This window comes from Cibotium barometz, chromosome 14, assembly GCF_041138505.1.
Source record: "Cibotium barometz isolate CiBa-2024 chromosome 14, ASM4113850v1, whole genome shotgun sequence".
NCBI lineage: Eukaryota > Viridiplantae > Streptophyta > Polypodiopsida > Cyatheales > Cibotiaceae > Cibotium > Cibotium barometz.
The window spans coordinates 37,810,925-37,827,766 of NC_141059.1; the positions used below are offsets into that span (position 1 = coordinate 37,810,925).

General features: G+C 43.6%; 1 protein-coding gene across 3 annotated transcripts; it reads left to right on the forward strand.

Moving 5' to 3' along the window:
- Nucleotides 1-1,971: 1,971 nt before the first annotated feature.
- Nucleotides 1,972-8,021, forward strand: LOC147631988 (putative ubiquitin-conjugating enzyme E2 23). Of its 3 annotated transcripts, none has more exons than XM_086808529.1 (9): nucleotides 1,972-2,274; nucleotides 2,393-2,431; nucleotides 2,540-4,384; nucleotides 4,941-5,093; nucleotides 5,264-5,944; nucleotides 6,436-6,505; nucleotides 6,600-6,739; nucleotides 6,849-7,160; nucleotides 7,236-8,021. In XM_086808529.1, exons 3-9 carry the CDS (start codon nucleotides 2,558-2,560, stop codon nucleotides 7,497-7,499), a joined length of 3,447 nt encoding a protein of 1,148 aa, XP_086664655.1. In that variant the 5' UTR covers nucleotides 1,972-2,274; nucleotides 2,393-2,431; nucleotides 2,540-2,557; the 3' UTR covers nucleotides 7,500-8,021. The 3 variants fall into 3 exon arrangements, with proteins under 3 accessions (XP_086664655.1, XP_086664654.1, XP_086664656.1); XM_086808528.1 differs by having other exon boundaries at nucleotides 2,048-2,274; nucleotides 2,551-4,384; XM_086808530.1 differs by having other exon boundaries at nucleotides 2,052-2,274; nucleotides 2,571-4,384.
- The last annotated feature ends 8,821 nt before the right edge of the window (nucleotides 8,022-16,842 follow it).

A 16,842-nucleotide genomic window follows, 5' to 3' on the forward strand; every position in this document is an offset into this window, starting at 1 on the left:
AGGGGCTGCCTTACCACTTCTTCTCTGTTGCTGGGCAGCAATAAATGCTTGATCAACTGCACGCTGCTTGGCCCTGTTTTGCCTAGACTGCGCTTCTTGCAAGAGCTTGTTGACTAAAGTATCATACTTGACAGCATCAGGTCTGTCCTCAGCAAGAAGTCTCCACGTGGAAGCAAAAGTCTGATATGTCTCAGGTAAAGCATCAAGAACAGTCTGCACAAGAGAATGATCAGGAATAATCTCACCTGCAGAAATCAACTGTTCTTTGAGATCTTTAATCTCAGCAAGAAAAACATTCATATCATCATCTTCCTGCATAATCTTTAATTCCAGCTCTTTACGCAGGTAAGAGATTTTTGCCTCGTTACGACCTGCATACAAACCAGCTAGAATATCCCAAGCCTGTTTTGCTGTTTTAGCTGAACGAATATGTGGGGTGATGTTACGTTTGACAGACAGTGCAATCAAGGCATGAGCCTGCGCATCTTTACCATCCCAACGAGCTTGTTCAGCAGTGGGTAAAACAGCAGCAACAGTATAGCTGCTAGAACCTGCAACATTCTCAACAGATCCTACATCCACAGAACCTGGACGTACATCCATACCCTGCACAATGTTCCACACTCCTTTTGCAACCAAAACATGCTGCATCATGTATGCCCAAAGTGGGTAGTTGCTGTCTCCATCCAGTTTGTCTTCATCAGCAGACAACATGCGAAATACATCATTGCTGTTATCAGCCATGGCCCCACTGACTGAAACTGATGCAAAAGCTACCTGTAATGAAGCAAAGACTGGACAGAAAACAACTCGTGCTATGTAGCACGGTCCACAATAGAATACGTATGCCTGTTTTGCAGAAAACTGCACTGTCGAAATTTTTGCAGAAAATGACGAAAACACCTGTGCAGAACTTGCAATGCAAAAACGGAGCCCGAAACGACCTCAGATTCGATTTCTGAGAACGCTAAGCCCTATGGGCTTATTTGCAGAGTATAGGGACCTGCAAGCGCTCGTGAAAGCTCACCTCAATCGAAGAACGTGAGTCGGAGGGTGCTGGCGGCGTAGCCCTGGGAGCTGATGCCTGCTCTGATACCAATTGTTGGAATTAGGGTTGCAGGAAAGCACATAAAGCTTGGAGAAGAAGAAGCAAGAATGCACACAACACACAATGTATTAGATTGTGTCAATGTACAAAAGATAAGTTAGCCCTAGAATGATGGGCGTATATACAAGCCGGGGGAAAAAACCTCCTAAAGAGGAAAAAAGTGCCCCGGCGGTCCTAAGTGTGTTCACACACATCACTGCCTATGTATATGGCAACATGTTTATCTCTTAAACACCTAAGTTGGCTTAGATAAGAACTACTCAGAATGTGTGTGTGTGTGTGTGTGTGTAAATATATACATACATACATACATACATACATACATATATATATATATATATATATATATATATATATATATATATATATATGAATGTATTTATGTATATACCTGCCTACATATGTATATATATGAATGTATTTATGCATATACCTGCATACATATGTATATGTATGTATGTATGTATGTATATATATATATATATATATAATGGTTTTAATCATTCTTTATGTATTTATGCTTGAAAATATTGGTTATGTTTTGAAATCTATGGTTAATCCTTATTCAAAGCTTATCCTCAACTTTAAAAAGCATGTAATGTTTCTTAGAAACTTTACCTTGGTAGCTTGCACTTCTCTACACTCACTTTAATTAGTGTTTCGCATTTCTTTACTCTGTGCTCGCCTTTTTAGCGTTGCCTTACCTTGGTTTTATTTTACTGCTCGCCTTTTTGGCGTTGCCTTACCTTGGTTTTATTTTACTGCGTTCTGGTTTTTTTAACATCCAACGCACGAGCCACGTGGCCTCACACCCTCGCTTGCTTTTGTGCAAGGGTGTTAGGCTACCCAAGGTAAAAAAAGCTAAGAAAAAAACAGAGAAAAAAACATTTTCTTAGCCCAAAAAAAACAGAGATAAAAACATGCAGTGAATTTACTTTTTGTTGAGATTTCTTACACTGTCGGACATTCTCCGTGTTGCTTTCTGCGCACACAAGGTGCCTTGTCGTAGGTGCTTGCCTTTCAAGCCTGGCGTAAACCTGTTTATGTCCATTGCGGTTCACCCTACCATTCTGCGGATCCGACAAACAACGCACTGCTCAAACTTGGGAAGATTAGGGTTCGTAGGAACCCCCCTTACTAATTAAAGCGGGCAGATTAGGGTTCATGTAAGCTCAACCTGGCCAGATTAAGTTTTAAATTACCCTTGCTTAATTAGGGCAGTTTAGGGTTGAGAAACCACCTTTTTCGCTTCATGGAAAAACATTCTTTCTGGCTTTATTTCAGGTTTTTTGGCACTGAGGCTATCTGGAACTGCATAGCAAGGTAGTCTTTTCCTTCTTGTTTTTGATGCATTACTTTTCATTCAACTAGTGCATCTGCACCATGTTCTTTGCCAAGAGATATGTGACAGAGTGTAAATTTATTTGATAGGGTTCTGCCAGTCCTGTTATGTTTTGTGAAGGTAAGATGGAACAGTATGACGAGTCCATTTCAAACCCTCATTCAGATGCAATCACACGGGTAGACTTAGCAATGGCTAATCCAAGAGATGGAGAGAAACCAAAATTTGCAGGACTCTACAGAGAAGATCTGGTGCAAAGTGCCTCCCAGCCTGGCCTTTTGGGACTGGTCATGAAAGTAGCTGGGGACTCAGACTCTGACAGCTCTGACAGCGAGGATGAAGATGTGGAGGATGCTGATGCAGAAGCCTTGTTACAGGGTTGTGCCCGCATCTGCTGGGCAAATGCGGAGGAGTCAACTCACAAGATTGAAGACATCAGGGTTGTTGACCGAGGCTTTCTGCACGGTGACATTGTGGCAACAGTGTTGTCGCCCATGGGTCAAACCGGCACGGTAAAAAATGTTGATCTTAGGGTTGACTTGGAGCTCCCGAATGGCGACATTATAACAGATGTCGACAGTAGAACAATCAGACGAGTCCGCCCATTTGTCGTTGGGGACTACGTGATCCATGACCATTGGTTAGGCAGAGTGGATGAGTTATTTGACAATGTTACAGTGATGTTTGAGGATGGCGCTAAGTGTAAGGTTTCTCGGGCTGTTCCGGAGCACCTTATGCCGGTGCCTGTAAGCTCTATGGATGATTCAGAGTGCCCATTTTATCACGGACAGCGAGTCAGAGCCAGCAGCTCAGGGCTCTTCAAAACAGCACGCTGGCTTAAGGGTTGCTGGAAATCAAATAGGATGGAAGGGATGGTTATTGATGTCGAAGTAGATTCGGTCACGGTTTACTGGATGGCAGCTGCCCACACTGGGAATACACCTCAGGCTCCAAGGGTTCCTGCTGAGCATCAAGACCCAAAAAACATAAAACGACTTTTGAACTTTTCCCACGCAACTTGGCAACTTGGAGACCGGGCGTTGTTGCCTCAGAGGCTTGTAAGGAAGGGCCCAATGACACTTTCTGTCCCTGTTGAGGCCGGTGTACACTTGGATTGTGAGGCTGAGACAGCTGAGAGTGCTGGACAAGTCCAAGGATCAGAGTGTTCTGAGGTTGGGAGGCCCATACCTCCGGGCGGTAAGGACTCTGCCATGGAAAGCTGGGTTGCTTACAGGCGGAAGCTGAAACGCAGATTTACAAAGCACAAGAAAAAGGTATTGAAGAAAGAAGATTTTGTGGAGACAGCCTTGCTGATTGTTGGTACAAAAACAAAGGTTGATGTGCTATGGCAAGACGGGACACGGGAGAGAGGTGTGGATGCATGCACATTGTTTCCCGTTGATCATTTGGGTGACCATGACTTTTGGCCAGAGCAGCATGTTATGGAAAGAGGTTCTGACCTTGAAGGATCTGATTTAGAGATAAGTAAGCGTGTTGGCATTGTGAAGAGTGTGGACTCGAAGCAACGCACAGCAAGAGTGAGGTGGTTATTACCCACCTCCCACTCTCAGAAGTGGCCTTGCTTTGAAAGCGAGGAGACAGTGAGTGTGTATGAGTTAGTAGAGCATCCAGATTATGATTATTGTCTTGGGGACGTGGTCATAAGGCTGTCTCTGGTAGTTGATCCTCCCAGAGTGATCGCCACTGTTTCTGTGAATGAGGAGTTTAATGCCGTGATTTCGAGGGTAGAATCACAGTGTGAAGTGGGACATGGCAGTGAGCTATGTCCTACAGTGGATGGTATTGCTAGAACGGAAGAAAATGGCAAGGCTGCAGGCGAGGCTAATCCAACAGATCTTTCTTGGGTCGGTATAATCACTGATATTCAGGATGGACAAATCGAAGTGGCATGGGCGGATGGAGAGGTATCCAAGGTGTGTCCTTTTTCTCAAATTTGTATTTCCTAGATTTTTATTTATTTGTATTCAAAGGACACTCCATTTTCTAGCTGTTTCCATTTCTACTTTTTGGCTGTCTCGGTTCTGGAGACAATGGCCAATCAACATTTCTATTTCCATCGGCTGCCCCCACATTGGGTGTCATTTTCAGGGGATTATGGGTTCCCCAAAGGTGGCTGTGTAATGCAGCTTATCATGCTTTCTCCTGCCTTTTCTGGTGCCAGATCTTGTCTTGCCATCAGGTCCAGTATGAACTTTGTACAACGTGAAACAAGGATACCAAACAAACTGCATCACTTCCCCTGATAACAGGGGTCTTACAACCCTGAGTGCCTGGTACAACTTTAGGTGGGAGATTTCATTTCTAACATACTTTTGCTCCATCAAGTCTCCGGCCCTTGCTCTTATATGTGTAGAAATTGTGGGTGGAGGTTAGACATCACATGTGAAGGGGAGGCTTCTATATCTCTAGATTTCTAGAGTGCAGTAGATCTAGGGTGCTCTTTTGTATTAACTTTGTGTGTAATGGCAGGTGGGGCCTCAGGCAATCTTTGTAGTCGGAAGGGATGAAGATGATGGATCAAGTCAAGCCAGTGCTATCGAGACTGGCGAGGAAGTGGATGATGCAGGCAGCTGGACAACGGTAGACTCAACAGAGATGAATGATGTGGAGGAAGGAGAACAGGTCAGTAGCCCTTGACTGCTTTCAAGAGTCTGGAGAATGATGTACATAACAAAGGGTGCTAGTGGGATTATGACTTATGACAAGTGGATAGTGCTTGTTTGATTCAGCTGATTGTGCATACTAATACAAAGACATGCTGTTTGCTTGGTGGTTGGTTTGGAGGAGGGCAGGATCTTGGCCGGTCTGACTGGGGTGACAGTGCTGCATGTGAGGTGCTGAATGGAGTGGCTGAACATGCTGGCTTGATGATTGAAGCAGGGCAAGGTTCGTTGGAGGGAAAAAACCAGACAAATGGGACTGAGCAATCAGAAGAGAATGTAGTAGTACATAGACTTGGAAGTGCTCTTTCGATGCCTTTCAGTGTGTTGATTAGAGCCTTGAAATTTGCTGCTAGTTTGCTATGGGCTTTACGGGACTCTAAAAGAAACTTGGGGTCAGGTCAAAGTTCTAGCAGTTCTGGTGCCCGGAGTCAGGCTGTTCAAAAGGATGATGAAGCGAGCAGTGGACCTGAACAGTTGTCTGTTCCAAGTCAAGTTCCAAAAAAAGATGTCACAATGCAGCCAATCGATGGGAATTTGGCTGCTGCCACCACCAGCTGCATCACAGCTCCACCATGTGGAGAAGCTCATAGTGGTGAACTCATCTCTCTTGAAGAATCAGAAAACAATGTTGGCTCTGATGAGGGCAGTAATGAATCGGCACAGGAGTGTTTATCACCAAAAATGCCGGTGGCAGACAGTAGCACCGCCTCGGATCTGGAGTCAAAAGAATTGGAGGTTTCTGGCTCGTTCAAGCAGTTTGATAGCGTGAAGGACTCTACAGACCATCATTTTAATGATGCAGTAGGCCAGGTATGTATTCTTAATCAAGTACGAGTTGCTCTCTCAGTGTTACATCACTTGTAATTAGGGGATTTTTCTAAAGTCAGGCACGTAGTTGGGAGTCTAGACGGCTAGTCCAGCCTCTTTTCTCAACAAATTGGCCACCTTATCCAGGCCAATTTGATGAGAAATGCCCTACGGAGAGGCTGGGCCAGCTCTCTAGAGTCCCTGTTTTGTATACTTAAAGGAACCCTGTAAATACGCGCTCATCCACTGGCCTAGCCTTCTAGACTTCCTATTACATACCCGTCCTAGAGGAATCCTGTAAATATGTCCTCATTTACTGGCTCCCTATTACCTTAGGAATCCCTAGCTTCAGGTGATCTTAAACACAAGACTGTAATACAAGGAGTATTATTGTGGCTGAAGAGTCCTCTTTAGATGTGAATAATTACTAGTGATAATTAGGCTGCCAGTGTAAGGATTTATGCTGTGTGCTCAACGGTGGTACTTGCCTGCAGCCTAGCAATCAAAGACGGTGGTCCAAGAAAATACAGCAAGAGTGGGCTATGCTAGAAAAGTGTCTTCCTGGTACATCTCCCATCATGAAAAACTTTCTAGAACTCTAATCCATGTGAAAGTTGAGCAGTGAAGATATGGTCTCATGCTGATGAATTGAATCCAGGTACGATATTTGTCCGAGTTTACGAGGATCGAATGGACTTGATGAGGTCAGTTATCGTAGGGGCTACCGGAACTCCATATCACGATGGATTATTCTTTTTTGACTTGTATCTACCTTCGGAGTATCCAACTGTGCCTCCGGTAAGCTTCCATGATGCTTTTTGGTGTGCTGCAAGAGGAGTAAAAGTACCTCAAAACTCCTTTGGTTTTGCAGCAGGATGTCTTATTTGACTAAAATCCTTTAATGCAGCTTGTACACTACCATTCGGGGGGCCTGCGCCTGAATCCAAACCTCTATGAAACGGGCAAAGTTTGTTTGAGCCTTTTGAACACTTGGACAGGTAAAGGAAATGAGATTTGGCATCCATCTACATCAAGCATCCTTCAAGTGCTTGTTTCCATTCAGGGGCTAGTGCTCAATGCCAATCCTTACTTCAATGAAGCGGGTTACGGCAAGCAGATAGGAACCGCAGAAGGGGAGAAAAACTCACTCGCATACGTTGAGAATTCTTTTCTTCTTTCTTGCAAGTCTATGCTTTACCTTATCCGAAGGCCACCAAAGGTAGAGATAAAACCCATTCTTTTAATTTAACACTAAAAGGTTCTGTTCAAATTTTCAATGTGTTTCCTTTTTCAGCACTTTGAAGACTTCGTTCGAGAGCATTTCAAGTGCCAGGGGCCACATATTCTTCAAGCTTGCCTTGCGTACATGCAAGGTTCTCCTGTGGGATCTTTGTTGGATGATGGCATGGTTTCTCCTTCATGTGGCAGAGATTTGGAACAATCAACTAGGGGGTTCAGGCTCATGCTTACCAAGATTATCCCCAGGCTTGTTGCCGCCTTTAAAGAAGTTGGTGCAAACTGTGAACCATATGAACAATTTAACACAGAAAAAAGCTAGCATTATCAAAGAATTTTGTCGGTGTTTTGGGAGGTCTTGTCAAAAAACAGTGCATACTTGCATTAGCTAACATGCTCTCATGGAGATTCAAAAAGATGGCAAAGTGTACATAAGTGGAGCTTTCAAGGGTTGTTGCTTTTTAAGCTCTATAGCCCTTTACAAGGTAAACAGCTGGAGAATCAATGAAAGTGTAGGTATTTCACAAGGGGTTTTTGAAGGCATATTGCCTAGAGTAGGCCCATGTTACAAAGGTTTTCAATAAATGTGCTCCTAGCACATGCAAAAAATTATTCACACCTATCAAGGGAAATGTTCTGTTCATCTGCTGGACAATCAGAACTGTGCGCTTTTATTATTCTTTGGTGAGACATGAGAGAAAAGATGAGTGTCTCAACTGCGACTCATATTTCTTGGAGCTAGCAATTATGAGACCCTAGTGGTCTCTTCCAGCTGTAACTTTTGGTGTCATTGGACCGTTGTTTATCAAAGCTTTCAAGGCATAACAAAAGTCAACTTGATTAATTTCTTTGTTACTTGTATGAGAGAGAATCCTCAGGGCTGTTTGCTTTGCTTGAGATAGGTTACTAACATCTAGGAGTGGCAGACTAAGGAAGGAAGGTACAATGTGTATACAGTATGTAATAGGAGATGCATAGGTCGCTCAACCAGCTCTTCCCAAAGAGAGGCCCATTGACTATACAAACCTTCCAAAGAAACTGAAAGAGTACCCCAACCCTATGTTGGAGTAGCAGCGAATGAAACAAGCCCAAGCGCTTGTAAGAAAGGTGCATGTTGAGAGACAATCCATCCTAGAGCTACAGCGGACTGGCGGTGGACTGAGCCCCCCCCCCCCCCCCCCCCTTCCCTTCTGTTCAGAGTTGCCTCCCCCCTGTGTTCGTGGAGTCTCAGGACTTTACTCAGCATCACATAGTCAGGTTCTCATCTAGGGTGCACATGGCGACAAATTCTCCCTTTTTTGCTCGGTTCGGTAGGGCTGTCCTCTGGCACCTTACCTCTTCTTGTTCGTCGCCGAGACCATGAGTGGTTTTCTCTCCACCCAAGAGACCGGGCTTCAAGGATTGCTTTTTCCCCTTTGCATGCAAGAGAAGTTGCTTGACTCAGAGTTTGTAGATGACACATCAGCTTTCCTTGCAGGAGATGTGGGGAATCTCTAGAGATTCGCGAAGGTGATCGAGATTTTTTGCCACGCATCAGGAGTGCAGATCAACTGGCACAAGTTGTATGGTTTTTGGGTAGGCTCAGCACCTGTCGTGACTTGGTGGCCAATTGAGACTCTCTAGTGGATAGGGGCACTCGAGTTCGTTATATTGGTTGCCAGGTCGACATTGATCTCTCTCGAGTAGTAGTTCGCGCTGCGTCTTCTGAGTATTCGGAAGAAGCTTTTATATTGGAGTTCGGCGAGGCTCTCCCTAGCAAGCAGAGTGGTGGTGGCGAACTGAGTACTTCTAGCCACCGTGTAGTACATCACTTTGTGCTAGGTCTTTTCTCGGGCATATATTGGCTAGGTTTATTGATTGATCCGGAACTTCTTATGAGCCGACAATGATGGGAGGCCAGCCACGGCCAAGATGGTATGGAGAGTGATCATTCAGCCATGTTGCAAAGGGGGACTTAGCCTCATTGACCTTGCTATTTAGAGCCGTGCCTTGTTGGGCAAGTTGATTGTTAGAGGACTCCTTCCCGCCAATGAGTCTTGGAAGGATTTCCTATTGGCTCGGATTTCAGCACGCACTCAGAGTCTTGGGGGGCCTTAGTCGCAGAGTACTAGATGTATCTTCACAAAGATGCGAGCCTGTGGTTTTAGTTCAGCTTTTGAGGACAGATTTACAGCCAGTTTACTCTGAGCTTGGGATCACCTCAGGCTGGCCCTTAGACAAATAGCTCCAGTTGCCTCAGAGGCTCAGCTTTAGCAGTCCTTGGTTTGGAACCCCCTAATATGTTTACCTAGTGGCCACATGTTGGGGGCCATGTTGGGGGCTCGACCGTATGTATCTTGGGGCGTCTTGAGCATGGGACCGGCTAGGTCTCTTGGAGATTGGATCGCACACAGGTAGTTACCCTCGGAGGTGCAAGAGAGAGGCTTGACAGGGATCCAGGGTAGAGTTAGACTTAACATCGACATTGACTCAGCTATCCCTCAGGAGTGGATGACTTCTATCCCAAACCCAAGCACCCAGTGTGGCTAGGCATGTTTACCATACACGATATTCTCATGGTGGTACACGGAGTAGATGAGGGCAGTGGTTTGCTTACTTTTTCTATTGGATCCCATGGTAGATGAGAGAGATTTGAGCTTCCTTTGGAGGATTTCAGTGGCTGCACCTGCAGAGGATGAGGGTGATTAGTTCGCATGGGAGTGGCACATAGAAAGGAGAATAAGCCATATGCCAAAATGGAGGGAAGGTGGAAAAGGGAATGAGCCATACCAAAATGGAGGGAAGGTGGAAAGTAGACGTTTGAAAAAATTTGGTGATTTGTCATTAATAGCGTTGTTTTCAGAGCCTGAAAAGAGAAGATTTCGTATCTTCCTGCTTGATGTTTTGAAATATAAAATGGAACAAGATGTCACTATTTTGGACCCAAACTTTAATGTTAGCCATCGTAAACGTCTAAATTAAGCCGTTTTAGCCGTTCACCACTAAAATAGAACCGTTAAGAAGACATTTAGAGGAGACAAGAATGCCATACTTTTGTATACATGTCAATTCACAATTGGATAATTTCTTAATCCTTAGATTAACAAACAACCCTTTTCTAGCCGTTTTTGGCCCTAATACATTAGGACCCGCTAGTTGTATCTGCCCACTTGTCAAAATTTCTAAGATGGGTTCAGACCATTTAGGAGCTGTCTCTACAAGGAAAAGTGTTGAATCTAACATATCATCATCCACACCCACAGGAGCTTCTCCAGAGGTGATTCGAGACAAATGATCTGCCCTTAGATGAGTTGTTCCTTTTCGAACTGCCACTTCAAAATCAAACTCAAGAAGGATGACAAACCACCTCACAATCCTTCCAGTTGCACAAGGCTTATTCACCAAATATAGCAATGCTTGATGGTCCACAAAAAATATGAATTTGTTTGCCAAAAGGTAATGGCAAAACTTTTTCACTGCATATATCATGGACAAACCTTCTCTTTCTATTGTGGTATAATTCTTCTCAGCATTGTTCAACTGCATATGAGATTGGGAAATCCTTATTATGTTCTCCCGATTGAGCCAAAATACATCCAATTACAAAGTTTGAAGCATCAATATGGACATGAAAGATTTGTTTCCAATCTGGTGCCCGTAAGATGGGTGCAGTCACTAATGCTTGCTTCAACTTTTCAAAGGATTCCTCACACTCATCAGTCTAATTAAACTTTACAAGAAGAGCATATAATGGTCTGCTAGGACAGCGTACATGTAGATGAATCGACGATAATAGCCACAATGTCCCATGAATATTTGTACCCCTTTAGGGTTGATAGGCCGAGGTAATGAGACAATGACATCAATTTTATCCATATCTGTTGAAATCCCATTGCGAGAAACAATATGGCCCAAAATTTTTCTGTCTTACCATGAATTTGCACTTGTCAGGATTCAAGCATATACGATAAACTTGACACTTTTGAAACACAAGTCTGAGGTGTTCTATATGATCATCACGCTCTTGTGAGTGAACACATAAATCATCCATGAAGATCTCAAGGAATTGCCTAAGGTACTCCTTGAATACATGACTCATTAACGCTCAAAGGTTGTTGGTGCTTTTGTTAGACCAAATGGCATAACACAATAGGCAAAGATGCCATCTTCATCAGTAGCAAAGGCTGTCTTGTGTTGATCCTTTGGATCAATTGACACTTGATTGTAACCGGAGAATCCATCCAAGAAACTATATGCCTTTTTCCCTGCAACTTGTTTTAAAACATGATCCGTGAGATTGGAAGTGGGTAATGATCACGTACAGTAGCTGCATTTACCTTCTTGAGGTTTACACATACTCAAAGTTTTCCATTTTTCTTGGGCACCACTACAATAGGGGAGACCCATTCAGTGTGTTCAATCTCATAGATAAATTCTGCCTCTAAGAGCTTGTCTATTTCTTCTTTTATCTTTCGTGCAAAATTCTCATTGTAAGTATAAGGATGTTGCTTGGAAGGCTTTGCATCCTCTCGCAATGGAATTGTATGCTGACATATGCTTGGATCAACTCCTTTGAGGTCTTTATAACTCCAACAAGCAAAAACATTGCGATACTCCTTTATTGTTTGAATTAATAAATTCTCCTCATCTAAGGACAAGTCTGTGGCAATCCACACATAGCGAGGCTCTTCTCCTGGCTTAGCGATATCAATTTTTTTTTTGCATCTTCTGGACCATCATATGAAACCTCTGGCACGCTTGGCTTTTGTCGCATGGGCTGTTGAAGAACAATCTTCCGATCTTGAAGAGTGTACTATGTGAAGTTGGGGGGAACATTGAGACCTTGTTCTCGTCCACTTGAGTTATCACTAATTGAAGACCACGTGGTTTTGAGATCTCCTTTGCAATCTTGCATCAGTTTTTTTTGTTCAACCGTTATCTTTGCACTTCAACCGTTATCTTTGCACTTCCAACATTCTCTTTTGAATCGGTTTTAGACTTGAGTTTTGGTTTTGGTTTCTTAGTTTTTTTTATGATTTTTGCTAACAGTTTTTAGCTTTTCTCCTGGTTGGAATCCATCTGATCGTTTTACTTGGTCTTTGATACTATCTTGTGCTTGGACATAGTATAGATATCCATTCTTTCTTGAGAAGTGAGGTGGTGGTCGAGAGTGTTCATTCTTAGACTCCTCCTTTTCTTTTTGTATTCTCTCATGCCGTTCCCTCTCATCTTGTTTACGGATTCTCTTATGGCTCTTACAGCATTTACGTTTAGGTCGTCTTTGAGGGATCTCTATTTGAACCTCCCTTCCTCTCAAGAGTAGGCGTGCCTTTCTTAACTCTTCCTCGGGGATTATCTCATCATCTTCAAAATCAGAGTCCCATCCATCTTCCTTATCAGCATCATTAGCAGATTCGAGTGTTAAATCCTCCACTGAGACTTCCTCTACATGCAGTGCTATTGTGGATGCATCCCTATAGTACAAATCATCTAGAAGGTCACGTGGTTGTACCATTCGTATAGGAATAATGTCATATCCATCTGAGTCACAAAATTGAATTGGCTTAGGTAAAGCACATGTCGATAATGTTGCAAGGACATGACTCCATTCTAGGGGATCAATTAAGTGCTCAGGGAAGGGTTGTGGAATGTATGCCTCATCTAATACACTTCGATTACCCTTAAGTCTCTCAGTGTTGAAATCCCTACATGAGGCTCCACACATCCACAGATCTTCTCGCCTATCTGACAATGTAACTCTTGAGCCCTCAGATGAAGCAGAATCAAACTCATCTATTGGAGACCTTGTTACATCACGATATGAGTGATTCTTTAGGTTGACCCTTGTAATGATAGAATCATGTCAAAGGTACAAATAATTGTATCCCCAATCTTGAATCATTTGAAATTGTCGCATGAATGGTCTACCCAATATCACTTCATAGTTTGGATGCTTTCCAAAATCCACTACTGCAAATGTGTGCTCATATTCAATCCCACATGTGGTGACCAATATGTTCTCTAGCAGCCCAATGGGATGTTCTAAGCTTCCATCTGCTAGCGGCAAGCGCATCCTGGTACTAGCTGGTTTGCCCCACTTTTCCCAAATGGACCTTGTCACAATGCCCACTCCTGCACCACTATCAAGTATTGCAGTTGAATTTAATTTTCGCACTTCTAATGGGAGGGTAGCATTTCCCTGATCGTCCTCACAAAATTTTCCTACTTTGTTGATAGGAACTGGCATAACATGCTTTGTCTCAATGTGTATAGTACAATGATGGTGACCCTTTTGTAGCAATACTTGCTCTGACAAACATGTGGCAATATCATTCCACAACTTTGGACGAAGCTTTATCAAATCAAGCAAAGGTATGGTACAAGCCACTGGTGTTGACAAAATAGCTTGCACGATACCCATATCCATCTCCTTTGTCAACCTTCTATGCATGGAGGGTTTGAGAACAGTTCTCATATTCTCCCAAATAAGATGGTAAGGTTTTTATTGTATGCTTACTTCTAGGAGAAACAATTGTTTGAACTTCCTCCTGGATGCTTGAGCGTCTAAAGTTGTTTTCTGTGCCCCTGGTATAAAATCCACCTCAGAGAATGGAGGTGAGATAATAGAGGACATATTCTCATTAACTTTCTCATGAACTGATGCCCACATCTCATTTGCCATGTCCTCGTTAGCATCAATAACTTCATCATTGCATGGGAAGGCAAGACTAGGTGGCGGGCAGAATGCCTTCTTTCAATGGGGTGTCAATTGGTGCAGACTTTTCGCTATGAGCTTGTGAGATCAGCTCACTTTTCATTTCCCAACTTGATGACACTTCTGGTATGGTTTCTAATGTTGGCTTAAGAGAGGTTGGGCCCTGAGGGATAGGTGGAGGTGGACCCTCAAGTATTGATTGAGCTTCCCTAATGAGTTGCTGATGTACAGCTAGATTGATCTTCTCCTCACGAGGGTTTGGGTATTCTTGAAGCTTCTTGGGTAGCTCAGATAAAGCTGCAATGCGACTTCTATGAGCATCAATGATGGCATCTAGAGTCTTGTTCACCTTATCCACAAAAACAGAACCCCCAAAACTATCCTCGGTCGTACTAGCCTCATCTTGTTTAGCACTACGCCCAGGTTGAGGTTGATGCTCCTCATGCACTTCTTGGGATGTAAAAGCTTGATCCCTCATGTTTTGTGTAGAGACTTCTTGAGAACTAGATGCACTCTTAGTTTGCTTGTTGCGGTTCTTTTTCCTCCTAATGGTCCTTTTTTTATTGGAATGTAGGGTCTTGTCCACTAGATTTGCCTTTTTTTATTGGAATGTAGGGTCTTGTCCACTAGATTTGCCTTTGCATCCCTAGTTCGAGGTGTCTCATCAGTCTGCATTTTGGCATTTCGTGTCTGCGATCTAGTCATGACTCTAAGCGGCACGACATCCTCATTCTCTGATGTAGGTGGTGATGGAACTGCTTCGACAAAGTTGAGTGAGACCTTTGGTTGAGAGGTGCCTTCCTCATGTGGTTTCAGCAAACAATCCTTTGGGAAGTGTTCTACACAACACCTTAGACAATATCTTTCAATTGGTAGAAACTGTGGTACTGTTGTATTGGATCGAGCTGCTTGCCTTGGTTTTGTGGACAATCACAAGCCCAATGGGGTTCTCCGCACTCATAACAGGGGCCCATTAGTTTGGCTTCTACTTTCCTTTGCTACCATTGACCTGAGGGCCTGGAGTCCTAGGTTGGTAGCTGCCTAGCAACATTAAAGAATTTTTTTCCCCTACCAATGCTTGGCTTGGATATGCGGGACTTTCAAAGAGATTTTCCTTGGATGAAGATGATGATGCATATTCCTTCTCCACATAGCCTGGGTTTACCAAGTCTCTACACATATTTGAATTGTCGTAGTCAACAACCCTCACAGGAGCAGTCCCAAGAGCAGGAGGTTGAGCTCCAAGTACAGGTCGTGCTTGCTCTTGTGCCATCGGTGGCTTACGTTCAAAATTAGTATATTGTTGATGAATTTGTGGAGCCACTTCACCCCTTTGCTACTCACGCTCCTGTCTCATTCTTGCAATGCGAGTACATTCCTGTGTGGTGTGGGTAAAGTTCCAAGGACAGGCCTGGCACCACTTCTTTGTGGGTTGGTTTGTGACTAGAGGAGAAAAGGTATTACATTCTTCGGTTTTATGGTTACCGCCACATGCTCCACAAAGATGAGGACTTGTAGGTAGTACACTCCTCAGTCGCTCTGCTGTTGTTGTTGTGGCTGCATGGGTGGGCGATAGGTTTGTCCCAATCTCCTTAGTACTAGGTTAGCTATCTGGTCTGGATTTACTAGCGCCCTAGACCCTGAACTTTGGTCATCACCCCATTGATCCCTAGGTTGCACCAGAGGGCCAGAACCATCTTGGAATTTGAAGTTATCTATGAAATCCATAGCATCATGGCAACACTCATTGAAATTTGTATGCTTCTTTGCATAGAGATGTGTATGCAGTGTTGAATTTTTGAGTCCTTTTAAGAAGAGAGAAATTAATCGACTCTGGGTGGGCTTCTCATCTTCTGGGCAATGATTAATGTACTGCTTCATCCTATTTACACAGTCTCTAACACTCTCAGTCTCGCCTTGCTTGAAAGAGTAGATGTTTCCTACTGTGTTATGCTGAATCCCCATCAAGGAAAAAGTAGCAATGAATCTCTCTTCCAAAACTCGTAAAGAAGATTTATCTGAAGCCTCTAGTGCTTGAAACCAAGCAAGGGCCTTTCCCTCAAGAGTGAGCCCAAATCCTTCAATTTACGTATGCTTGTCAGTCACTTGCTCAGCTCGAACTACTTGCCTAAATGCTGCTACATGGTCATATGGATCTCCTGACCCTTCGTACTTCTTTACCAGTTTCTGAAGAGTTGATGGCCTTACTTGTCTTGATGAATACTCATCATAGGGCCTATGGCCTCTCACTCTCAGTAGGAACTGTTCCTCTCTTTGGTAAGATGGTCCACATGCATCCCAAATTGGTGTGGGTCCCCTATTACCTGCCTCACCAACCCCCTCCAAAGATCTTGTTACCCGCATTTCAGGAGGTGCATTTATGGGAGGCCGAGTTGGCTCCCCTACCCTCCGATTATCATAGTGAGAGAAACGTTGTTGTGGTGTGATCTGTGGTCGCACTTTTGGTATAGGATAATATCTTGGTGCTAGACTTGGGCTACTTGCAGTGGTCCACTTTGATGTTGAGGGTCCCTCTCTAGTGAACTCTCGCAGGGGAGGAGCAACAGTTTCTCCAAGAAAGGCTGTCTCTCCAGGTTTAGCTGTATTTGTTGAGAACACTTCCATGAATAATGGTTGTCCTCTCCACGTGAGCTCACGAATTTCCTTCCAATCTAAGGTTCGGTATTCATTGGCCCATTTATCAACGATTCGGTTCTTGTATCCTCTATATCAATGAGAAAGATTTTATTCCTTTGTCCTATCTTCAATGTCTCTTCAATATCAAGTGTATTGCAGCAATTTCAAAAGCTTGTGAGGTGACCAAAGACTTTATTGATACAGAAGTAGAATCAAAGGAAGAGTTTTTGGCACTTGATTTGCAAACATCTGACCACTCATTTATCCCTGCTCCTGATGCTCTTGCCTTGTGCCTTAAAAGAGTGGATGAAACCTTCCCTTAGAGATGAGGATT